This window comes from Sylvia atricapilla, chromosome Z (assembly GCF_009819655.1).
Source record: "Sylvia atricapilla isolate bSylAtr1 chromosome Z, bSylAtr1.pri, whole genome shotgun sequence".
Classification (NCBI taxonomy): domain Eukaryota; kingdom Metazoa; phylum Chordata; class Aves; order Passeriformes; family Sylviidae; genus Sylvia; species Sylvia atricapilla.
In genome coordinates, this window is record NC_089174.1 from 10418106 (window position 1) to 10444486 (window position 26381).

General features: G+C 40.1%; 1 protein-coding gene across 1 annotated transcript in view; it reads right to left on the minus strand.

Moving 5' to 3' along the window:
- Nucleotides 1–8568: 8568 nt before the first annotated feature.
- Nucleotides 8569–26381, minus strand: part of KIAA1210 (KIAA1210 ortholog) — a 39977-nt gene continuing 22164 nt past the window's right edge. The window contains exons 4-12 of the mRNA XM_066339949.1: nucleotides 23176–23305; nucleotides 20581–20739; nucleotides 19944–20009; nucleotides 18279–18491; nucleotides 17676–17778; nucleotides 15334–16923; nucleotides 14423–14571; nucleotides 13843–13942; nucleotides 8569–10815 (exon numbers count right to left, since the gene is read on the minus strand). Coding sequence (XP_066196046.1) covers nucleotides 10643–10815; nucleotides 13843–13942; nucleotides 14423–14571; nucleotides 15334–16923; nucleotides 17676–17778; nucleotides 18279–18491; nucleotides 19944–20009; nucleotides 20581–20739; nucleotides 23176–23305 — 2683 coding nt within the window. The 3' untranslated portion in view covers nucleotides 8569–10642. The remainder of the gene's footprint in view (nucleotides 10816–13842; nucleotides 13943–14422; nucleotides 14572–15333; nucleotides 16924–17675; nucleotides 17779–18278; nucleotides 18492–19943; nucleotides 20010–20580; nucleotides 20740–23175; nucleotides 23306–26381) is intronic.

Sequence of the window (26381 nt, forward strand, 5' to 3'; positions counted from 1 at the left end):
AATCCCTTTTTTCAACTTAGCCTCCCTCTAGTAAATCACACATATTAATTCTCTCACAAAAAATAAAGCAGCAAACAAAACACATTTTGTAAAAGGAGACAATGTAAAAGTGAGAGAATGTTCTTCTTACAAATATTTATACTTTTAGCCTGGGTTTATACAGAACTTCACTTACCATATGTTCCTGCATGTCCATCAGCTCTGAGAAGCTTCAAACAAGATGGCTTTTAACCATTTTTTTAAATACATATTTCTACCACCTTCTTTCAAATTTCAACCTGCCAGCCAATCATCCAGGTGCACACAGAGAGAAGGTGGTGAACTTCCAGGTGGCTCTGGACTATCTGCAAGGTGGAGTGGAGCATACAAAGGATGGGGAACCATGCACTTGGAAATATGGAAGAGAAGATAAACAACTCTGTCTGAGAGAAAACTTCTTCAGTGTCAGTATTCACAGAATTAACATCTTAATTATTCAGAAGATACTTGAATATTTTAGCAGTATGAGCACAGTTCCCAGAATGAAAAATATAAACTGAGTCTTGCCAGGTGTTTTACAAGTTTTTCAAACTAAGGCCACAAAGCAGTATCTTAATAATAATAATAATAACAATAATAATAATAATAATAATAACCAGAAGCAGAATAGGAGAGCAACAGGTTTGCCCAAAGCCAATAAAGGCACCCATTGCCACAAAAAGTTTTTTTTTGTCATGAATAAGATAGGCTTTGTAGATATGTCAATCTGTATTTTGCACCAGTGTGGATATGCAGAACTAGTACTCTTTTATTTTTAAGCCAAAGAAGTTCAGTTCAGACACAAAACAGAGTCTCACAATACCATTTTTGTAGCATAATTGCACTCTGAAGAATGTAGATCAGACAAACTAAGAGTCTAAGATTTCTTAGAACAAAATCCATCTAGAAGACCTCTTGATCCTTTTACAATATCTGAGGAACTGGAAAGCTACACAAACAAAACACTTAATAAATCTGAATTACAGCTGTTGGTAAAACCCCCTAATGTATGCATCAGTTCATTCTGAGTCCCCACAGCCTTGCACAGGCAGAATCAGCTGTTCCCAACCCCTGAAGAAAATCTCCATCAATCTCTTCTAAGAACCTGACACGAGTCGGTTGGGTCTGTCAGGTTCAGCCAAGCTGCATGAGTCGGATCATACAAGTCAAGAATAGAGTTTTACTGGTAACTTGGAAAGAGAGAGACAGAGAGATGGTTGTTTTAAAGACCCTATAATAGCCAGTCTGAATCTGGCAGGCCAGTTCCTCTCCACAGCACAAAGCAAGCTTCTCACAGTTTCTAAATGAAGCACAAAGTTCTTAATGCAGTTACTAAATGAGAAGTGGCATCTCAGTGGGCTGCCTCAGTGGATTAATTTTAAATGCATAATTCAATATAGACCCACATAAACCTTTATGAATAGAAATAGAGGTTATATAAGCATGTTCTTACAGCATATATTGCAAATTTAAAGGCCAGTTTGAGTATAAATCAACTCTATCTTTTATTAATATTTTCACCTTCCCATTGGTTCATTTCTCTAGCAAATGTGCTAATCAGATTACTTCCTCACTCAGACATTGAGATGCCTAAAATAAAAACAGCATTTCATTGCCAGAAACCAACTTTTTTCCTCAATCCTTTAAGAAAAGTTTACACTGGGCTTATTCTGTGGAGGCAGTTTACATCAGTAGTGGTTCAGCAAAGGCACTGAACTTGACACCATCATTTCACATTGGCCAAAGCCAACCACCCACAAGTCCACAGGTCTCACAAAGCCTTGTCTCACCAGAGCATAAAAGATGCTGGACAAGCTTCCATATCAAACCAGTTCTAGAAGGCAAATATGCAGAACATATCAGGCAAGAATGATGTGGGATGTCCTGTAGAAAACAGGCAAAAGCTCTATGTCTACGCCCTGCCTTCTTTGGAGCCAAAACACACACACTCTTCTGGGAAACCAGAACGGAAACCAGCTTCCTTTTTTCAGCCCTTCCTAGCTAGAGAAAACTTGCCTCCAAACACAGGCCTGCATTAGACACAGGCACTTCACTGCCTCTGTGACAACAAATGGTCACGGGTCATTCAGTTCAGCTCTCATTTCTGTGCTTTAAGCACACAGCTCTTTACTCATCAAAGACTTCAGAAAGCAAAAATAAATTAAGACCTATCCCAAAACTATTTTTCATTCTGTAGACAGACTATTTCTCATAATTTGATTTCTTTCAATGCACCTCACTGCACTACAAAGATAAAGAAAAATAAAGGTAAGTTTGATGATTCCAGAAATACAAAGATAGTCATCTTTTTAGCCAGGGATTAATACTGCCTTCAAGCAAGGTAAATCCCTAGCCCAGTGAACGCCACTTTACCAAACTGATTAGCAGCCTCACCAATTAAAAAATATGTTCGCAGCATTATTACAATTTATTATTAAGCACAATCAGATTAATTAGAGTCTGAATGTCAGGCTTGGGCTATTAGTAAAAATATTTATCATTCTGTGTTGATAGTAGCAGCTATTCTGCTATTAGGCTGTATATTAATAGAGCGACTCCAAAATTAACATTGTGTATAAGAACAAGAATATTGTATGGGTTTAAAAACAAAAACAATCCTCCAAATATCCCCACACTTTGGGAGAGTTCAGATCAAAATTTGGACCAGAGCAGCATCTCTGCATTACAGTTCCACAACCCACAGAACAAAATCCTCAAATTCAGGCTGTGGTCAGCCTGTGAAATCTCCCACCCTGGGACAGCTGAGGGGAAGGAATGTCAGCAGTGACATCACTGAAGTCAAAGAAACCAGCAAAACAGTATTTCTAGTAAGAGACTAGAAACTGTTAATTACTAGTCAGGTTCTGAAAAGGCTACCAAGTACACACAGAGGTATGTTCAACCATTTTTATGCAGTAGGCTATCAGACAGTGTGAATTTGTGGTAATTTCCCCCAATTTCAACAGAGTTCTGGCATAGCTAGGAGGAGACTTGACCTCAAGTTGTTTACTGGAATTTATTTTTGAGCAATGCGGAAAGAAAAAGGCCCAATTATAATCTTATTTAGACCAAACTAATTCCATTTGCTTTAGCAGATTTGTTCCTGTCTGACAGAGCTATTCCTCAGATCTGAAAGAAAGCCCAAAGTGCCACTTAGCACTGAAATCCTTGCTGTTATTTAACATTTCTCTGGAAAATTGCATTAAGGCTGTTGTTTAGGTCAGTCCCTAAAATAAAAAAAAAAAAAAACATTTACTGCAGTAAACAGTGTGGGTTACAGACCCACACTGTCAATAAAAACAAATGCAAAAGTCTAGCAAAATATGAGTTTTGTCTCGAAAATGGTTGGGTTTATCTGCTCAGTCAATACAAAAGTGTGTGCACACCCTCCTGAAACTCCCATTATTAACAGAGTGAGAAGTCTGACAAGCTGCTTGTCCGAGGCAAAGGAATCAGATGTCCCAGCAGCTCTGGCTCTGGACACCGCCGGCACTGCAGGCTCCACTCCTTTCACATGGCAAAAGCTAAAGAGAAAGTAATTTTCAGGACTAGGTTATTATGCAACGGCCTTGGTTACATCAGCACAGCGAGGGAAGCACCAGGGGAGGGTAAATAAGCGACAGGGCTTTGAGCCTGAGAGCCGCAGCCGCCTGCGGAGCGTCCGCTGGGAGCGGGGCCATCGATCCCGCCGGGAAGAGCGGCAGTGGCTGCAGCGCCCAGAGCAGGGATGCGGCGGGATGCTCCAGCCTCCTGCTCCAGCCTCCTGCTCCACCCCACAGCTCCCAAGCCACGTCTCAGGCTGCTGGCCAGGGCACAGAAGGTCAAGCAGGGAAGGAAATGGGCTCTGCCACAAAGTATGTCTCCACAGAGGGGTCCAGTCTCCTACCATTCCACCCCAGCTCCCTCTGCTGTGTCATCAGCTTCCGAGAGATACAAACCGCCCTTCTGAAGGAGTGGCATGCTCTAAAAATGAATTAGTCAGAACAGTGTGTCTGTATACTCTCACCTTCGAGCCACTGCCCTCAAAGGTGAAAGCCACAATACAAGGATGGAATAACATTTAACCAACATAAGCAAATTACATTCACTCAGTCCCTGTCAATTCCAGTGACTCTGGTGAAGTTGTAAAATAACTCTGTATGTAAACTGAGTGCCCTGGGCCACATCAGTGGCTTGCAGCCATAAAGACAGCTCTACTGTAGGAAACCCACCCAGCCAGATTCATCAAACATGCCATGGAACACCTGTCTGGGTAGGGACTGGCCACAGCTCTCTCAAGAGAGCCCCTAAACTCTAGCTGCAGGAACATTTCTCGTGCTGGACGGCAGGAGGGAGGTGCTATCTGATTGCAAAGTCAAACCTGCAGGGCTCCTCTGGGCACGGATGCAAACTCACTGCATGGAGCAGCAACTGCTTAATCCTCAAAATTGGGATTTAAATTATTCTTAGGGGTGACTTGCTGAATGTGACTTTAGAGAAGATGCATTTGCTTGGAACTTCTGACCACTTCAGACACCATTTGGGAGGACATTACCTAGGGATAAGTGAAGACCCTCACACTCAGCAGGCCTAAGGCAGTGTCTAACACATGTCCTAGAGGCATTAGACTGAGCACAGCCCCAGAACCACACCAGCCTGGTTACCAGGCTTGGATTCCCAGGAGTAAGCGGTAAGACCCAACTTTCCCCCCATCCAAGTATGATTAGACTCTAGATTGCAACACTACACTTTGTCACATCAGCCCATGCCATATCAACCCCTGAGTTACATCGTTTGAATTTGCATGACATGGTTCACTGTTACAAAAATAACACATTTTTCTGAAAGCTTTTGTTGCACTTTGCTTAAACATCTCTTAAAAGGGGCATAACCCAATTTCCTCTGTGCCCAGTGAGGAGCCGGACTAGACCCACAGTCTACCTTTGGACAGGCCCCACAGGGTCAGTCCAAGCCCTAGCCCACACTGAACAGTGATGGAGTACTTTGCAAAATTTGGGCTTTAGTAGCAAGTCATGCTTTTAAATATTAAATAAAAAGCAAATAAGAACTGATATTGATTCTTCTAGCACTTTACACGCAATTATTTTGTGATTACTCTACCACAATATGTATTACATCTCACAGCTAAAGCTCTTATTTTATAAACAATGTGAAGTAAGGAGGAGTTATCATAACACTAAGGATGCTTATGTAATAAATTGTTCTGTCAAAGTGGAAGAAAAACCCCCACAAAATGAGGCTCTGTTCTGATTTCTTTTCATGCAACTACAGATGAGGTCACTCATCTTTGGGCAGAACACCCTCTATGAATTAAATGTTGTACTAAAACATATATTTATTCCTCCTCTTTGAAATATGTATGACTCAGGATCCAAACTGAGTTAATGCCTCTTGTGTTTAAAACACAGCTCTAGTTTAATGTAGATATATCCTAATTTGTGCATCTAGCTGTGACAGAAATGTCACTTTATTTACTCCTGTATGAATAAAACATATTTCTACAGCTCACAAAGTCCAGTGAAGTTATTTTATCCCACAGGCATAACTGGTAACTCTGCACCTTTGGGGTGCAAGTGACCCCTGCACTGCTGCTCAGTGACTGTCACTTTACACCCCCTGCCCACATCATCAGTGACGTTAGACACTGAGCACAGCCTGAGTGTCACCCAGGAGGAGCCAACCAGCACCATCCCCTGCTGCTTTGTCAGCTCTTAGCACTCCCAGTGACACCATCAGGAGAAGCTACTGCATGGAATTTAAACTCTATGGAAACACAACACAGCCTCAGGACTTCGACCTTTTCCCATGCATTGCTGCAGTTGCCACAGTGAACTTATTGTGTAACTCGGAAGAAGTTACCTCAATGCCACAGAAACATATTCCTAAGTAATATGGAAAGGCTCTAATTTTAAAGCAGTTAATCCCACCCTTCTGTTTTGGAAAAATAGCTGTAAATCAAAACTAATTTCGAGTCAGAATGACTATGGAAATAATAGGGAAAATGCAATGAAGTATTAGCTTAACCATGTAGATTAGGGTGAAGTTTGAACAAGGGTTGCCAGTATTAACAGGTGTGTGATCTTGAGTTTGTCAGCTTTTCATCTGAATTCTGTAAAATAGGACAGACTACAAAACAGGTTAAGGAGAAATTGGGTTTGATCCCCCAAATGAATTGAGTGCTTAGATTGGGAAGTGATATATTCTAAGGCAGAGAGAAGAAAGGCTGGAACGAGGCTTCCAGGTACCAAACAACCTTTTCCATGTAGGTTATTCATGTCTATCACTCTCATTCTCTGTCTTTCTATTTCTACATCATGCAAAATTATATAAATTAAATACTCTGCAGTTCATTCATTCCATACCTGCTTCTTGTTTAGTGACTAACTTAGTTTACAGATCAGTTCAGGACTTGACAGTTAATAATCCTGTTAAAATAATCTGCCTCTAGTTTCTTCTTCTTTGAACTGTGTCTAAAAAGTAAACAGCTATTAAAATAGCTCCTTTTTAAATCACTCCTAGCACAATGAGAATAAAAATAGCATCTCGCATTTTCCATAGTCAATAATCTGCCCCTCAAGGCAGAGGAAGCTGCTAAACTTTGGCTTAGCTCACCCTGAGAAGTTGCATTTTTAATACACAGGTCATACAGCAATTCCATTTAAAGTGCTGCAGTGCTGTGGACTTGATGAGCACATCACAAGAGGTTTTGATCTGCAGGGCAGTCATGGTGCTCACCTACCTAATGTGGTTCAAAGAAACGAAGTCTGGTATCCCTTATGTGCAGAGAGAAATGCAGGAAAAGCCACTATTTAAAGGTCCCTTTCAGTGCCCTTCCTTGGGCTTAGACCCATCCCACTATGAAAGAGTAATTTGAATTGTAGCCTCCCACTCTAAGCCTTTCATTTCTCAAGCTGAACTTTCACTCATGATCTAGCCATGATTCCTTCAACTACCCAGCTGGAAATACCTGAGTAACATTGTTGTTCTGGGCAGATGCATGGGTTTGTGTTCCAAATCCAGAATTCACAGTTTATTTCACCTGCCTGCTTCCATAAAAGACATAAAAAGTAATTTTCAATGAAAAGCAGAGGTTTCAGTGAATCTCTGCACCAAGAACTATCCCAGGCTGTAGCCTGTAACAAATATTGATCCTTTGGGTGCAATACTTCCTGACGACATAAAGGAGACAGAATTCTATGGTACAACAAGCAAATCAAGGTCAGAATCTTAAACAGATGCTCAGATTCCCCAGGAGGTGCCACATCATCATTACTAACAGTTTGGTGATGATTGATGTGACAAATTGGTCACATCTTATAACCAGGATAAATCTCTAACAAAATTCTAGGTATGTTAGAAACACTGGAGGGAAAGACAAAGAGAAAGGCTTGCCTTTTTTATTAGGCTGCTGATCATATCTCTCATTTCCTCTATCCTTCAGATCTATCCGCTTCCACAAACAATTCTAAAGGACAGAGTACCCTCATGGGCTAATCTTTCCTGTATTGATCTGAAAAGCACTTAAGAGAGCAGGTGGCACATACTCAGGAACTGCAGCCTTTCTGAGCTGAGAATTTCTACTGTAATGTTTCAAAACAAATTACATATTTTATTTTAGACAACAGCCCTCAAAGAGACATAACATATTGGGGGGGGGGGGGGGGGGGGGGCCTCTCAGTCCAAACTTCTACCTGAGAAAGCTGGTGTTTAGTGCTTTCCTCTCATTTTAACAGTGCACAGACAAACATACATTGGAATTCTTCTCCTGTGCTGCTCAAGGATGGCACCAGCACCCTCTGCTGTCAAAGCCAAGTCCCAGGCACAGGGAATTCCAGAGAGACAGCTTCCTACACCCTCCACTACAGATTCTGAGCCACAAAACCTCACGGTGATGTTCTGCAATGAACTCTTCACTTCAACACAACTTATTTTCAAAGACAGTGACTGTGTCTAGAAAAACTCACCGAAAATGAGCTTATTATATTAGTTATTTTTACTCATTGAACACCTAAAATCTACACTAGGACAAGAAATAAAAACCATGCTGATTGAGTTACCAACTTCTGTAAATGCAACAATAAATCACTAATATTTCAACATTTATCCTATAATCCGATCTTCTAACCTCCTGTGATTACATGAAACTCTGTTTTGATGTTTTCTCCGAATGTTTTTTGTTCTCTTAGTTGCATAGAGAGACTTGAAAACATTAACTGCAGAAATCCAGACTGCAAGTGAATTTCAAATACACATCACATGATTCTTTTGTGTTTTCCTTCTTTGTTAAAACACTCCAAAAATGCCCTAGAGCAGCTTCTTTGAACACATGCAAACAAGTATGTTCAAGGCTTCCTATGACACATGCACCTGCCTTCAAACCAACCCTGCACTGAAGGAGCAATAACTCCAGAACAACAGGAGAGCCATCAGCTCTCTCATGATGCTTTAAACTTACATTTAGAAAAGTTCCTTAGTCTGACCAGATGTGTTGATCAGTCTTAAGTCACGCAAAATCACCCGAGAACCAAATCTATGCAGTTTATCCATGTATAGAGTCAACATCGACCAAAAACCTCTTTTTATTTCTTCCTTAATGCATGACGGCCATCCATCCCTCTTCTTTTCCCAGAAATTACACCATCATCACTGGTGACAGCATTTAATAGTAAACCAAATACAGGAATGGAATACAAAAGGGGTTCCTCAAGACAAGGATTACAAAAACATATATACATACCAAACATAAAAGGCAGGAACAATATTAAGATCAAAAGGAAACACAGGGAAAGATAGATTATAGTATCCATTGCAGTACTTCGTGTGAAGAGTCACAATCCCCATTAACAAAATGAAAAGAGAGTTTGCTAAATATAGAAAGGCCTGTATTTTACACAGGGTCAGTAAGTTTGTGGTGAGATGACAACTGTGCAAAACTTCAGGAATCAAAGCTGAGTATATTCTTTTACATTACACTCAAAGGTTTCAGAGAAATACAAATTTTCAGTTCTTTGTATGGAAAGATATGCTTCCTAAAGCAGAGAAAGAACAAGTTACAAAATAGGCATTGATTACCAAGACAATGTGAAACTCCTACTCTTTCTGGTGTTAGTCCAGAATAAATAATAGTATCTATAGAGTCTGAGCCTTCCTGGCCAAGTAAGTTTTCACCTATATAAAAAACCCCTTTAAAATCACAGTCTATCTCCTAGTTAATACTGTTTTCAAATTGCAAGAGCTACATATTAAATTCAGGCCAAGATGGGAAGATTAAAATCTTGTTTGAGCTGATCTGAAACCAATTTTCTTTGGTTTGCAGTTAATCCTATCAATAGATAATATTTTCCTTTAAAAAGTCTGACCAACTTTCCAGCTAAAAACAGTCCATCAGCCATCAAATTTTGTACTGACTGTAAACAAAACTACATAAACGTGCAATGCTGTAAGAACTGGAAGGCCCAGTAAGTGCCTCTGCCTCTTAAGCAACCAACATAATTTCACAAAGCTTATTTTCCAAATATCTGCATCCTTCAAAGCCAATAGCAAAACTTTTGTGAGTTTAAGCGACTGCAAGGCCAGGCCCTGAGAGAATAATCCTGCTCCAGCTGCACTTTCTCAGACTGATGTTGAGTTAATGGTTTAAGACTGGTGAAACAAGAAGGAAAGAAGATGCCCCTTTCATGACTAACATTATGTTCAATTGATTAAACATACATCCTTATGAACATGAAGAGTGGCATTTCTTGAAAACAAGATGCCACTTTCTAAGGAGCAAGTTCTCCCCTCAACACACTCTTTAAGAGGGACAATTGGCTGAGGAATCTCACCAAAAAAGATCACTATTTGCCATAATTAAAGAAAGGAAGGATTTTTTCAGCAGAATGTTTAATTTACCCAGATTTCTAAAGGTATAACTAAGAGCAGACTATATGCTACAGTGTGGTGGTTTTCCAGTGCATGGGAGAGAACAGGTGTGCAGCTCTGGGCCACTCCAATGGGTGTCTGTGAGCAAAGCACAAGACCAACAGCACTGAGACTTCAAATCACACAAAAGCCAGAATCACTCCAGCTCATGATGTGTTTAGATGTTACAGCTATCACAAAACAGATCCATTAACAATCTGAAGCAGAGTCAGGCTGCCCATCACAGAGCACCAGAGAAAGAAGCATCATGACATCAGTGTCCATGACTCATGATGCATCAGTGCCCAGCATTGTATCTATTTAAAGCATACGTTAACTTCTTAGCTCAAAGCCAAACAGTACAAAACACTGTACGGTCTTTAAAAGAATAAGTTTCTTTAAAAGAAACTTTGAGAACATATTTTGCTAGAGAAATGTTTCAAAAACCTGAAGCATGTCTTCTTAGAACATCACCATCAGATGTGTAAGTATATAAAAGTGAATCAAATTTTCCTAGTGTTTGGTAGTAGGAAAAGCTCAGCTTTCTAATACATCAAATTAAGCCCACAGTGGCATTTCTTCATTATGTCTTTACATACAACAATCTGATCAAAAGTTTTAAGGCTCTTATTTCTCAAAAGAAAAAAATGGTCACAGTAAAGAAGTGATTAAATGGAGTTAACACAGCTATTGGCAATGTAAAGAAGGATGCTCGTGTCATTTGCTATTGTACGATCTGGGGCATTTCACTCCATGCTTTGGCTTTCTTCTTGGCCAGGGACAGCCAGGGAGGTTCAGCAGGACTGCAGGGTGTCATTGGCAGGTTAGAGGAGTGCCTTGCTTCCTTTTCAACAGTAGGAACCACAGATGCTTCCTGAGAAATTGGTCCAAATTTACCTGCCAATGAGAAGATATACATCACTCACCAGAAGCTTAAAGAGAGAGCTAAAAATCCAATTTCTGCTAATAACATTTTCTTCTCTCAAAATAACCTGTTTTACCACCCAAAATGCTTGTGACTCACCCATAAGCCCAAGGAATTGTTAATTGGCTATGGCTGACACCCTGGTCCAGCTACAGCAATGGTGAGGACAAGCTACTGCAACAGGAAAATTGATGCTAAACTGTTAGCAATGTGCCTTTAAAAAACCTCCTCAGTCCAAACAACAAGTGTCTAAGCCCAGACAGATGAAGGAAATTTTTCAAAAATCTTCACATGAAGCGTGTGAAGACTATTGCCCCAGCAATTTATCTAATTCATATTCCTGGTTAATTATTTTTTTAATTTTTCAAACCCTTGATTTCTATTAAAGTGCACAGCAAGGAGCTCCACAGACTAATTCTGCTCTATGAGAGCAAGAAAATCTTGGAATAAGACTCCTGAGTATGCAGGAAAACACAAACAAAATAGCTGCAGGATAAGGATTACCCCAGGCTTGCTGTGGAGTTAAAGGTTTATGTTTTCCAATATTGAGAAGACTTAAGGAATTTTTTAGTCTCCACTGCCAACACAACTACTGCTCCAGCAATATTATTAAATAGCAGGTAAGAATAAAACCAGTGCTTTATGTACTTTCACTTGTAAGCTAATGATGGTAGGGTTCTGATGGTACTAGGTGTTCCTCTTAATGCAGCCTAACAGATGCCTGTCATACTCACAGAGGATGTAGGAATACAGATAATGCTTCTTTGATGGCTTTCAGTTCCTATTTAGAAAAAGTCTGTTCCATTCACCTTGTTTGAAATTTTTCAAAAATAATGTCTAAGCCATGTTAAGTACAAGAAGTTTGATCTTGCTTGCACCAAAATCAATGGAAAGTATCCATCAGCTCCATTAGTCACGCTCCACAAGCAGAGCTAAAGTAGCTCCCTACATTCACTTAGGAGGCCTCTGGTCTTTTAAAAGTTCTGGCTGGTTGCTATTCTTGCAGGAGGCAAACTGTACTTTAGAATATTGGAGGAAGGATAGACACAAGAAATTCTCAGAAATGTCTAAGATGAGGTAGGAATTCAAGTGTTACTGAAATTATGATTTTGAAAATTAATTTCCACATTTTGGTAGAGAACATTTTTCATAATAAGCACAACAATCCAAATTAATGACTCCTCTAGATATTAACTCTCATCCTTCCCACCATCAGCACTTTCAACTAGACAAAGTCCTGGTTAGGCTAATGGGAACCAAATCAGAGAAGAAAAGCATTTACATTTGGGATTTCAAATTTCCTACTCATGTATAGATAGTGCTGAACATTTCCTAAACAATAGGGCCAGGCTTCCTGAGCAGCAGAAGAGCAGTGTTCTCCCTAAACATCAGCACTAGTTAGAAATTTTGTGATGGTCAAGTCATGGGATACCAGAATATGCCTATAAATGCTACCTTGGAGGAGAGGAAACAGTCACTGGGTGTCAGGAAATTGGCCAGTTCTGGGGAAGAGGTAGAGCACCAAAACTTGTAATCCTACTGTAAGCACCATAAAGACTGCAAGTTCTAATAAATGAGTAGAAGAGAAATTTGTGAAGTTCTGAATTTTGACCAAAGGCTGCTGGGCTTCCAAAGCTAGGATAATGTGATAAATAGAAATCCAGAAATCCAGAAAACCAGCCTTTCAGAGGAAGATCTCATCTGAACAAGAATCTTGGGCTGTTTATGTTTCATCTCTCACTTTGTACCTAAAACCATAAGACAAGTTTGGCCTGTAGCAGAATCCTTTTTAAAAGGCGTGGTATTTTAACCACACATACAAAATTAGCTGCAACTGACATCAGAGCCTCTGTGCAAGTGCAAAGATCCTGAGCCAGTCATTGTAGTAAGGGAGAAAGCTAATTTTGCAGAACCCGTAGATTCAGAAATGGTTAACAGCTCTAGCAATAACTCCTACAGGGAGAAGAATAGAGGTATCTCAAGTATCTCTAGTACAAGAACTCTGGGTGCTGCTGGATTACACAGGGAAAGAAAAGGGGCCAGGTGCATGGGCTCTCTCTAGGACAGCATCTCTCACTGTGTCAGCTACAGGAATCTGCATCTGTTGCCACAGGTCTGACACAGTGGTGCATTTCTTATCTACTTGGGCAGTATGTGCAATCAATAGCTTTCAGCTAGCACAAAATGCTTTCACAGCTGAAGGACTGGCTTATCTGTATCTAACTGGAGCGTGTCTCTGAGGTTTGGCACCACACTGAGTGAGCAGGGAGAGAGAAGCTGCAGCCCAGCAGAGGTCTTGGAAGAGGTAATGTGAGTCACCAAGTGAGTCACACTCTTCCCCTGCATCTTTAATATAGAGAAACACAGCTAATTGTTAAGAGAGGGGTCATCCAGCTCCTGCCTTCACCTGAGGGTGAAACTGACTCTACCTAAATTATTCTTGATACATATTTATCTGTTCAACACATCTGGCCATGGAAACTGCACACGCTCCATACGCAAGACACACCCTTCTGCTCTTTTTGTTAGAAAGTATTTCCTAACATCTAAGCTAAACATCTCCTGGTGCATTTTAAGTTCATGCTGGCTATAAAGACTAGTAACGTTCTGTAAGGAAAATTTAGTTGTCTTTTCTAGACTAAACAACTCCTATCAGTATTTCCTGGCTGACCGGCAATCTAGAAGACTGACCTTTTCTGCTGCTCTCTTCTGGACACCCTCCAACTTCAACTGCTATTCTTTAGTACTGATTTTGGCCAGTAATAAATCACCAGATTGTTTACATGCCATTTCATGAACTGGCAGTGGAGATAAGAATTCCTCACTTGCTTTCTGTGCTGAGCAAACAAGCCATTATGTTGACTTACACAAAAGCCGTGGTCTGAACAGGCCTTATATAAAGTGTGCTAATTATAAAAATGGTGTCCCTTTTCCCCCATCACCTACCACCTGCACCACTTACTGGGGCAAACTGGCCACTGCATAAAGAAACAGAATACCTGCTGCTGCAGACACACCAGTCTTCGTTTGTGTTTTCTTGTCCTGAGGGCTGGAAGGCATATTCTTCTTCAGTGTGTTCTCACTAGCACAGATGTCTTGCTGCAATGTAAGGAGAGAAGGAAAAAAGCAACTGACTGCCAGCCACGGGCACTCAAAAAGCTCACCTTGACAATCTCTCAAACCTGGCTGCGGGAATGCAGCAAAAGCCAGGGAAGGATGGTTGGGAACATCCTATAGGAGGGAGGGACAAGGCAGTGAGGAAGTTAATGCAACTCAAAGCAGCTACATAAATATTCTCTGGGCAATAAGAAATCACTGAAAAGGATCAGGTTTGAGGAGTGCAAAAGAACATATAGGATGATTCAGCTCTGAAACTAATCCCTGTGACAGTGTAGTCACAGGTGTATGCTCACTTGCATCAGTTATCTGTCTCAGTGCTTTGGAGGCCAGGCCTGCAAAGCTCTCTCTGAGCAGAGCTCACAGCACACCTCCCATGAAGACAATATTGAACAGTTTGCAGAAGTACCCAGGGGACCTGGGGCAAGATTCACACCCATTCAACATCACTTGGTACTCTACCTCCCCTCGATCCACTTTGGTCAAAGCTTTGTCTTCATCTTTATGTTCTTTGGCAAGAGGATGGTCCTGGAAACCCTTTTGTTTTAGCTTTGCCATAGAGACCCAAGCTGGTTCAGAGGAAGCAGTTTCCAAATATGGAGAGGCTTTTTCTACAAAAGAAGCATTTTTGAAGTAAAGAAGGGATTTAGGTTAAGTCAGCCTAAAGCTAGCACTTCACATTTTAAATCCTGCAGCATCTGTAATACTCTGTGAAAATGGTGGAGATAAAAATACCTTCCCTGATGATTTTGTCCTTGGCAATAACTGTTTTTTCTGTTTATTCTTGATTTTTTGACCCAACTGTGCTTCTGCCTAAGTTATGGCAGATGTCCCACTGAGATCATTCTGAACTGGATTTTGCCTTTGAAACAACATCCTTCCATTGCAGATTAAATGAGTACTACAATAATGACTTATTGTCATGTAGGCAGTAAAATCCAGGCTTCTTTGTAATTTTTAAAATATTTTAAATTAAATCATTGTTTTAAAAAATTTCACACCTAATGCAACTCCTAATCAAGGTTTAAGCAGCTGCAGTCTAAATTTTTTACTACAAAATTGCAGCAAGTTTTAAAAAGCTGTGTTAAAACTCCAACTATATGCACAAATACCTCGTACTAGAAATGTTTCAGAGGCATTCAAGCTATTATTCCGTTGTTATTCTCACTGGAACACACCCTTCATTAAGATAAGCCAAGAATTCTCTTGACTGGCCAAAACATCAAGCCAATCAAATTATAGTAGTGATGAACTCAAGGCAGAATTTGGCTCTTAGCCAAGGGATTTTTTTGTTGTTGTTGTTGCCACTCTGCAAGGTTTTTTACATGACCACTGTTTTCCACAAAGTTTGGACACAAATACAGCATAAATACCTGAAGATTTATAACTATTTTGCTTCTTCGGCCCTTCTTCTGGTCTTGCCTTGGCAGGATTTTTGTCTTCTAGGAGATCTGTTTTTTTAATAACTGATTTTGTGTTAACAGGGAGGCTTGGAGGTGGCTTCCCAGTCCCCATCAATTTCTGATCCTCCTTGACTGAAGCAGAAGAAGCAATTGGAGCAGCTGAGGGGATCAGCTTTGGAGGCTCTACATGACTTTCATTCTGGTATTTTAGTAAAGACGATGTTCTTCTCAGTCTGACTCCAAACGGGTTCTCAAAGTTTTGTGTTTCATGGTCAGCCCACTCCATAAAAGATTTCAAATGCAGATCTCTGTCCTTACAATCTCGATCAAACCTATCTGAGTTTGTTTTTGCTGATTCCTGCACAACTGCATCAAAACGTGTGTGTTCTTTTGTCATTCCTTCAAAGAACTCTGGTCTTATAGGGGATGTTGGAGAACTTCTGGAATAGGAATCTTCCTTTGAATTTGAACCCCCTGAGAGAGATCTTTGCCATGCTGGTGCAATGGTAAATCTGACTGGTTTAGCAGAAGCTGTCTTCACTGGATTTTTTACGTTTTCTTCGGATGATTGATTGCCTTCTGCTGTTTTCCTGTGGGAACCTGTACTGCTTATCTGGTACGACTTACTGTCAGCATCAGAAGATATATTACTCTTCAAGCCAGCCAAACTTGAAGAGGCAAGACACCCAATGGAAAGTTTTTCAGAAATGTATGATGCATTGGCCTGTTGACTGCCTTGGTTACCCTTTGAAACAGGAACAATTTCTGCTTTAAAACATACTTCCAATTTACTGCAAGGTGCCTCACAAACTGCTTCTGAGACAGATGCAGCAGTGCCTATTTTGTTTTCCACACTGTCCTTGGATAACTGAAATTCCATAATTTCACAAGTTTTTTTGTCATTTTTTGCTACTGAACTCTTTTCAGACCTCAAAACAGCCACTGTCTTGATGTCAGGACAAGACTCTGAGTCAGCTTGTGGAGTGCTCAGTGCAGTACCTGAGACAGCATGGTCAGAATGATCCCCAGTAATACCAAAGCAGAGTTCTTCTTTGCCAGTAAACAGTGGATCCCCTTTTACCTGGACTTTAAGTTTTAGATCCACAGAATTTACTGAGGATCTTTGTGCAACATCTGGCAATATGTCTATGCCCACTGTTTCCACTCCACTGCTAAACAAGTCAGCTGCTGGTATATCTGGAGATTCAACAGCTTCTCCTTCAAGTTGTTGCAATTCTGGAAGTGCAGGTACTTCAGCACCAGTACTTTGTTGATGTAATTTTGATTCATTAGCAGACTCATGTGCAGAGTACAACACTTTTGCTCTGTGGTGTTCTTCCATGTTTACTGGAGAAGGCCCAGGCTTCAGAAGGAGTGTGGCTCCTTTATAGTGATGGTCCACATCAGGAAGGCACCCACCCTCTTGCAGCAAAGCACAGGGGTCTTCTACCACAAGTGTGGAGTCATGAGAGTCAGAGGCAGCATCAGTGGGAGTTCTTACACCTGGTGTCTCCTTAAAACCACCTCCCTTTGCACTGTGTCCCACCTGGGCTGATAATCCTACATTAAACAGAGGAAAAGAGTGTGCACTTAAAGGTTGCAGGTCAGACACCATCTGTATGCATTTCAGACAGTGCAGTCCTTTAACATGAATGTCCCATGTCTGGGTACTGCTGACTGATAAAAAAGCTTGTTTAGAGCCTATTTAGAAATGGATTGTCCAAGAGAGAGACTAATAAAGTTTTAGTTTGAACATTCCTAGACCAGGGAATGACTGAAAGTTGCTATCTATTTCAGGTGTACCACTTTAGCTGCTGTTCAGTTTTTTTCTGTGCATACCCTTAGTTGTAAGACTAGTAGCCAGATTTCCCTAGACATTTCTGCATGTATGTGCCTAGAAAAGCCATCGACAATGACTGGGAAAATTCTCTCTGGGTGAGTGGCAAAGGAAGATGCAGTTAACAGAAGTCAATCAAAGTCACCTGACACACAACATATAATGCCAAAGTTAAGGTTTTTCTGAGTGTCAAGGAACTCAGTTTCACATCCACTGAGGTCCAGCCAGCTGTGTAGGGCAGGTGCTTCTGAACATAGTGCTTTCACCTCATGTTTTTTTAATGCTGCCCTCAAAGTACACCACTTCAGCATCATTTTGTTGAGTGTACTTGACTTTTTCCATCGCAACAATTTAGCAGCCAGGGTTGGTTTTATGTCATAGAACCAAATGATGCCTAGTTTGAAAGGACTTACAATTCAAAGAGGTCTTGTCAATGTTAAGTATTTCAAAGTAGAAATACTTATGCCTTCATTACCTTCCCAATTGCTTTTATGTTTATCACTCTCAAGTAATTCTGTTGAATTTCCCTTCTTTTCTGGAGCTGCAGGAAGACATGCTTCATTTTCCAGCTGTTCCACCTAAAGAAGTGAAGATGCTTTAACTGAAGAATCACATACAAAAATTGCACTTTATACAGACACATTTCTATGAATACTCAAATCATAGACATAAAACCTCCAATCTGTGATTTACTAATACTGTGGGTAATGTATTATTCCAGTTAAGAAACAGATTTGTAAAAATAGACTTAGTCCTCTTTAAAACTGACATTTAGCTTTTCAAACACCAGAAGTGTTTTTACAAATGAAGTATAACCCACAATTTTTGGCTAAGTAATGAAAACCAAAAATTGCACTTTCTTCAGTTTCCATGATATTGAAGTTTTCAGAGTCTTTTTTGGTTGGTTGGTTGGTTGGTTGGTTGGTTGGTTGGTTGGTGCAAAAGAGATGTTTTCCCTTCTTCCAATGGAAGAAGTAAAGGGATAAGATAGAAAAAAGAAATTTAAATATTTAAAATAATAATTAAAAACCACATTCATTTTTTTCTGCTCAGTGATTCTTCTCCAGAAAACACCTACCTGGAGGGGTTGCTGATGCTTGTTGGTAAAGCCTTTCTGTTTCCGAGGGTTGATGGCAATCCTGTGCCTGGCTGCTGAGGTGTCCAGGCAGCCAAGGGGACTGGCAGGAATGGTAAAATCAACAGGAAGGAAGCTACTGCCTCTTGAGATGGGGGTACCCTGAGTGGCAGAGGATAAAGGACTGATGGGCCTGGAGGAAGCTCCAGAAGGTATCTGTAAAACAGAAATACAATGCTCTATATATTTTGATTTACTTCCCCACGTCTCTGGAACATTTCCTTTGTTAGCTCATTCCATTTTAGAACTTGAAACAGCTGTAGTTTTGGACATAAATCCTCATTTTAAACTGCATGCCTAAAGTCACCTCTGCAGAGAGATTACTCGATTCTGTGTGTTCAGCTGTATGTACCACAGAAGGAGAAATACCTGTCTGTGCTGCAGTCAGAGCCTCAGCTTGTCCCCACCCCAGTTCTCATCTGCAAACCCGTTTGCACTATGTGCACACACCAGCAGGAGACACTGCTGCAGTTTGTATGGCTGTCTTTTCATCCCAGTAACCCGACCCAGTGCAGAAATACATTATTAAAAAGCCAAAGAAATAACACGGATGCTTGCTCCTCATTATGTCAAAGAAAGCTGCCATCGTCACTTTTCTCTTTCAATATCCACTTTCAGGAAAATCAAACACTTCTCAGTATACCAAACACTTCTCCCAGACAATGATGTGGATCTCATCCTCACAGCAATGCTGCTCTGGGGAACTGAACAGCAGTAACCTTAAATTGTGCAATCAAAATAGAGGGTTTACAGAAATGTTTGTAGAAAAGCCCCTAAACATGATGTTTGAGTGGTTTTGCTACTGTTTTGAAATGCAGACTAAATTTTCTGGAACACTTGCAAAATGACCTGCCAAACAGGATTCATTCATAAAGCTGGGTGACACACAGCCATTGCACTGTGCCTGGCATTCTCAATTTAGTTTTGTTTAAGCTTAGGATATAACACAGCACTTCAAACATGTATGCTGATGAAGTTTTAAAGATCAAAAGTATCTTCACATCTCATCTACAAAAACTGTCAAGGTACATCAAAAAAATATGACCTCTGTAAATTTTTCCAATCCAGTCAAGGACTGTGTTGTTTTGAGACCAGAATGTGCTGTGTCTCATGATCATTTATCATCCCAAGAAAATCGCAAATTAAAACACACCTTTTCCTGTGGAATACCTGCCATCAGGAAAGGTTGGTCCTGCAATCATTTCCCATGATAAGAAAGATGAAGGGCATTGTTCACAAGGCACTACTGATGGGAAGATGTGATTATTTGGTATGGGGGCCCTGGGACATGGAAGCAGAATTGAAGTGCTTTGCATGGTCCAATTTTCTGTGTAACTTTATAGATTCATATTGTGTCACAGAGCTGCCTCTATGCTGTTCACACAACCCACTTGCCAGTAGATTCATGCCTGTCTTTATTTCTTATTCAAAACCCTGAGAGGTACATTTTAAGTATCATCTGCTTCACTCTGGACTCTTAAAGAATTGTTTCCTGGGTTACACAGTATCCAGAAAAATCTTAAAAAATAAAATCACTTTACTGGCTCCATATAGAGTCCAAATGTGCCATCTCAGGGAAATTTATTAACAGGAAAAGGAGCTATTTACCTGTTCATCTTCACTGTCTGTCCCGCCTAAACTCAAAGAGCTATGACGCTGAACAGGGTTGGAGGACTGTGGGATAAAATGAGGAAGAGGGTAAGTCAAGGGAAGTATCACTGAATTATCTTGAGCTGGATATCCAGTGCTAATTATGAGAAAACACAAGAGGAAAAATAAAGGGAGGTTCACTGGGTCCTTGTCTTACACAGGAGGTTTAATTTTTTCATTGGCATCAAATATAAAGCAGGGGAGATTTCTCCTCCACTGAGATATGCCAGGAAGGTTGACTACAGGAGGCAGTATATTTTATAAAATTTTCTGGGGTTATTGTTTTTAAATCATCAGATTTACAAATCCTCGCAAGTTCACTGAAGTCTAAGATCATGCATTTGCTAATGATAGAGGTCAGAGTCCTGGTCTACATAAAAGCATGGAAAATTGTAGCCAGAAACGGTATTTGCGGGGTCAATTTCTAGATACACCTCAGAGTGAAAAGTCCATAATCCATCCAGGTAATTTCTTCTGGTTCTTACTGATCTGTACAGTCACATTTTATCACAAGGAAACGAAAAGGTCTTCCCTCCTCTAGGCAGATTTTATCTTTTCTGTATGGATGGTCACTAAGCTGACATGACAATTATACCTTGTTTGGCGAATCTGTCAGAACTTCATGAAGGGTTGAAATTTCAGGTGGGCTTCTAGGTAAGCCATCATCTTCAGAAACAGCACCTGCATCTTCCAGTTTTTTCCCAGTTATAACCAGAGGAGGTGATCCGAGTCTGACGTTCTGCTGCAGCTGAAGCTGAGGTTGAAATACAGAATATAAACTTTCAGTGGTACAACTTAAAGGAGATGTGATGTTCTGAACATTGTAACCCAGATGCTCCTATTAGATATGCAGAATCTATTAGTTAACAGAAAAACTTGAAGTAACAGACCATTTATAGAAAAGAGCCTCTGACAAATTTTATCCAGCTACATTCATCAAGGACCCATCATTAAAACAGGTATTGGTATAAAATTAAAATCAAAATCAGTTTTATTCAGGAATTTACCAAAAGAAGAGAGGAATATCACCATTCCAGAACATTTACTACAGTTTAACTCTGTTTAAATATAAAACTTTCAAAGTTATATATTTAATTCTTTAGTCACATAAATTTAAGTATTTAGTCACACAAAACATTGCCAGTTGGCATTCCCAATCCCAGGTTTATGTAGTCACCTTTGCCTCACGAAGTTCTTCCAAATTTGAGAGCTACAACACTCTCCTACACAAGTAGCTGAGTCACAATTTTTATACAATACCAAATTAATTTCATTTCTGGTCCACACAAATGAATTGCTTGTTAATTTTCTCCATCATCACAGCTTGGTTGTGTCTACAACAAGAATGGGAACAGCAGCCAGGAACAACTTGGTTTGTAAAGGAGCATGTGGATTCTTTTCCAGGATTGCACAAAAGAATGCTCTGGCAGGCCCTGACCCCAGAAAAATACAACAAAGTCTGCAAACTCACAAGCAGCCAGATGCTCCCTCAAACTAAAAATGTTCAGATCTCAGGAAACACCATTACTAAAATTCTTGGCTTAAGTCTGTCAGCTGTGGTAAAGCTGGAAAAGAAACAAGGTCCGAGCACAAATTTTGTCCTTCAATGGAAAACATCTCAACAGGATATTCCCAAGATAAACATGCAGACCTATTTTTTCTGTCTCTTCACTTATTAAACCATACTGGGTAATTTTAATCCTGGTTTTATGTTTTCCTGTGATCCAGGCATTCATTTTCACCTCTGTAAAATAGACCTAAGAAGCTGAAATTTTTATTCAGCAGGATTAATTTGCAATATAATTCCTATAGATCTGGCTGCCACACAGGGTAGCACAATGTCTAGCCAGTCCCTCCATTCAAACAGCTTTCTTTTGCAAATTATGGGAAATATATTGTAATTCTGTAATTTATGGGCAATACAAGGCATACAACTTAAGTGTGCACTAATGAGAAGGAAAAGAAAGAAAGACAGTTTTGCTTTAGTCTCTTTTCACAACTTCCAATAATCTTAGATTTATTAAATTTATTACAGGCAGAGAGCAAAGTGGTGTGGGGAAAACTGAATTTGCATTCTGTCTTCTGCTGGTAGAAGTTAATTTACATTGCTAAGAAAGTAACTGTTTTTATTAATGCTTGGCTTTTATTCTGACAAGAGTCAAGCTTACAGAAAAAGCCTGTCTGTTAAAGTTACAAAAATTGTGCAAGCAGTATTACATTACTATGCAGCATGATGGATGAGAAGGGGGCACAGTGGACTGCAAACAGCATGAAAAGAGCTTTCCCTCCCCCTGACAATGTTCTGTAACATATAAACATGATGTCTTCTGCTACTCCTTTTGTTATACAAAAAATAGCTTTGCCTATTTTGCAGTCTTAGAGAAGAACAAGTCCCTCTGTGCATCTTCTATTACTTAACACGTGACTCAATTGTCTTTTGCAACATGAAGCTCACACTGAGCAAAGGAAGAATTTCAATGACCTTTGGCTCCTTTATCAACCATTTGTATTCAGTCTCTGGAAAAACCTTAAATTTTTATCAGAGTGTTCCAAGCTTGGCAGTTAGTGAAATGCAAGAAATATAATCAACAGTTCATAAGGCAGCTGTCAAGGAGGGTTCAGTATTGCCTTGGAAGAAGGAAATGACCCAGCAAAATACGAGTGTCTTTTGCTGGCAGAGATCAGAAGAATAATTATATAAATAAAGCTGTCAGAGCATCCTGACATATCCATCATCCCACACACTTACATGGCCACTGGTACTACCATGTACAGTGGAAACATCTGAGCCAGAACTGCCAAAAAGAGTAACATAGATAATACTTCAAGAATAACAGTGTGAGGGACACACTACAGTATAAATACATGGCCTTAATCCAAAAGCAGTAGCTATGAAGTAAAGAATACAAATCCCATTGGAAAAGGACACATTGAAAATAAGGAAAGTTTCCAGGAGTTCATGAACTGGATTGACATCACACACTATGAGATCTGGGCAAGGCTGAAAGCACAGGGACAGCTCAAAAATTCAGCTTCCAAGAAGAAGAATAGATCCAAAAGTAGCAAATTTGGCTTTGGTTATTTTAGTCAGCAAAATCCTAAGGCAAACAGCAAAGGAATCAAGCAACAGACTTTTCTGGGAAACAGCTGACAAAAAGCAGCACAACTGATGAGGGGATGATGTTCTCACCTGCAAAGTTTTCACTCTTCCAGGTATGTTTTCCTGAGACAAGACATCACCTGTCACATTTCCTGGTGCAGACTCAAAAATGAAGACACTGTCATGGGACAAGGCTTTGTTTCCCATGCTACCCTTGGGCCTGGAAAGGAAGGAAAGAAGGACAAGTGGTCAGTGCACTGGATACATTCCCCACACCACTCCACCAGGGCAGAAAGGATGACAAAGAGGCCAGAGTGGTATGCATCAGGCTTAACTTCAGATTTATGCATGTTTAAGACAGTCACTGTTTGCTTCTTTTATATTCAGAAGGGAGGAAAAACACATTTGATCAAACGCAGATGTCCCTTTGCAAGGTACTCAGCATCTGCATTGAACACACAGGTCAGTCTGTGGACTAGAGAGAGTCCAGCGTGATTAGGTCCAATGTCAGGAGTTAGGTGGATGCAAACCACCCTAAGAAACACTGGTTTCTACAGTGCAGAAAGGGACAACAGGAGTCCCCTGTCCTCCTTCAGTGGCAGTGTGCCTAGCACAAGACGTTCAGGATACAACTTTTGCTGTCTGGTCTGTGGCATACCTGCCAAAGATGATGGATTGCTTTTTTCCCTTCACACAAATGTGGGCTGAAAATTTAACTTTGATATATTAACAAAATTGATTCCAATCCTCTCATGTCCAGCAATAAAACCAGTTGCATTCACTCATATCCTAAATATCATCAGATCCCAAGCACATTAAGAAAATGTAGATGGGACAAGTGTCCATGGCTGCAGTTACAGACCTATTGATGGCCAGGTTAAAGTGCCTAGGTAAGAGATTCCTGCTCTGTCTCTGTGCTCAGCGGGTGTTCAGCCCAGTGAAGCATGATGAGTTCCCACAACAGCTCTTAACTGAGTTGCAATTAACTGAGATTGATTTGGCTCGGGCTATTAAGTTATGGAGAGCAAATTCTGCACTCGAGTGGCACAACAAGGAAGGCTCCAAATCATTTATTAGCTAAGTTCCATCAGCATAGGCAGGAACCATTTTTCATTACTTTCTAATGAATACAAAAGACAACAGGGATACCCTCTACCAGGACTTCATCCTAGTCTTGAACTGGAAAACATCATAGAATATTCTCTCATTTTTGGCCATGAGACTATTAACAAATACAAATTGCAAGGATTCCTTGGCTCACATGCTGCATAGGCAATGCTTTGCCTCTGAAAGTTTGACTCTGAGATACAGAAGATAATTAGAAACACAACTCTGACAAGAAAAGCTCAGTATGTCAAAGTTCTTCTGCAAGGAAATCAAATAGAAGAGGTCTCTGCTATTTGCCTAAGCATAGATTATCACTTTATTTAGAAGAAACCCTTGAAAGACTGTGAAGATTCATTAGGTAAATACATTATGTAAATAAAACAAAACTAATTACTCTTTTTCTCTTTTTCCTCCTGAACCCCCTTCTTTACATCTCCAGGGACATCTCCTCTAGCTGCTGGACTAACCCTTCTGTTCCCCAAAGGTGTAGTCAGTCAGTCTACAGCTATACACAGGCTCACAGTAGGGCAAAATAAATTTGCTCTAAGTTTATGCTGTGTCAAAGGCAATCAGAGCTGTTTCTCTCATAGCAGAGTTTGTGCTTCCTCCCATTATACATCATGGTTAATGTCTGTGTTAGTCTACAGGACAGCAGTTCTATAAGTTCCAGGTTCTATATACCTTATTTCATGATTAATGAAGGCATCCCATCCTTCTGTGTCTGATTTTATTGTCCTTTTCAGCATGAGAGGTACTCCATGTGAGCAAGACATAATTTTACTGCATTAAGAAAAAAAGTCATGCAACTTTTATTTACTGTAATGTAGATTCACTATTAGTTGGCATATTTTACTTATAGCAAAGGATGCATTTGCATTAGGATGTGTGTGCCTTTCTAACTGAGGAATTCTTTACCCATAAGGGTTGAGGTCTCCTTGTTCTTGAGACTGCCAGTACAAGATCTCTTTCTTTCTTTCTTTCTCTCTCTGCATATGAATCATATGTGTTTTTATTATTGTGTTTTCTTCTAGCAGTCAATAAAAAAGCATAGGATTAAATCAGAATTAACTGCAGCTTTAGTACAGATCAGTCTCTTATGTGCAGATATACATTCCTCTGTAATTCCAGGCAGCATATCTATATCTATATCTATATCTATATCTATATCTATATCTATATCTATATCTATATCTATATCTATATCTATAATTATACTGGTGCTAAAGATGCACTAACTAAAGCCCAGATGTTTCAGGCATTGTATGTCCACACTGATTTCCCTACACAATGCTCATTTCATTCATGTGTATCAACATTCAAGCTTCCCACCAAGGCAGAGGAAATGATGGAGCTCTACAGGCAGCCGCAAGATTCCCAAACCCATCACAGCTTGCTCCATCTTCCATTTCTTGTGGCTACAACCCCACTCCTTTTATTAGTGTTTGAAGCTGGGGGACGAACTGTGATGGTAATTGGTGAGTGATCTCATCCTGTCCTTATCTTGATCCAAAAAGCTTTTCATAAATTTTTCTTTCCCATGTCCAACTGAGGACAGGAGTGACAGAGTAGCATCAGTGGGCACCTGATTTCCTGCAGTGTCAGCCTACCACACATGCTTTAAGATAAAAGAAAAAGGAAACCACTGCTTCTGCCTAAAGAACAAGCAAACAGCAGCATTTTTCTAGAACTGGGGTTTATATTCTGCATGCCAGAAATTGCAAAGCTCAGGGTCCTGCTATAAACCCTTCAGAAGTTATATTTCCAGTGGCTTTCAGGATCAGGTTTTATAAAGGATTATGTAGTTTAGTCTCTTTAGGTACTTACAAAGTGTGTTTATGCAGAGTCTGTACATGACAAGGTTTTCAAGTAGCACAGACATATCCCTAAGCTTTTTGGATAGTCCCTCTTATCCTATCTCTAAGGGAAAAAAAAATAAAAAAGGGTTTTACTCACTTCCTGATCTCTGATCTTACACAATAGTTCATAATCACTGGAAGATAGGACTGAGGTAAACAGTAGTTGGACTTGAAATATTTGGTTAAGGGAAAGAAAAAGAGGTGGCACCCATGGTCCCTCTGGGGCAGACAGGTGATTTTAAGCCAGATCCCTCCTATGGGCTGACTGTGCAAGTTTAGATGTTCCTTAGCTTTTTGGACTGGGCTGACTCTAATTTCCCTTGCCCCAGGAGA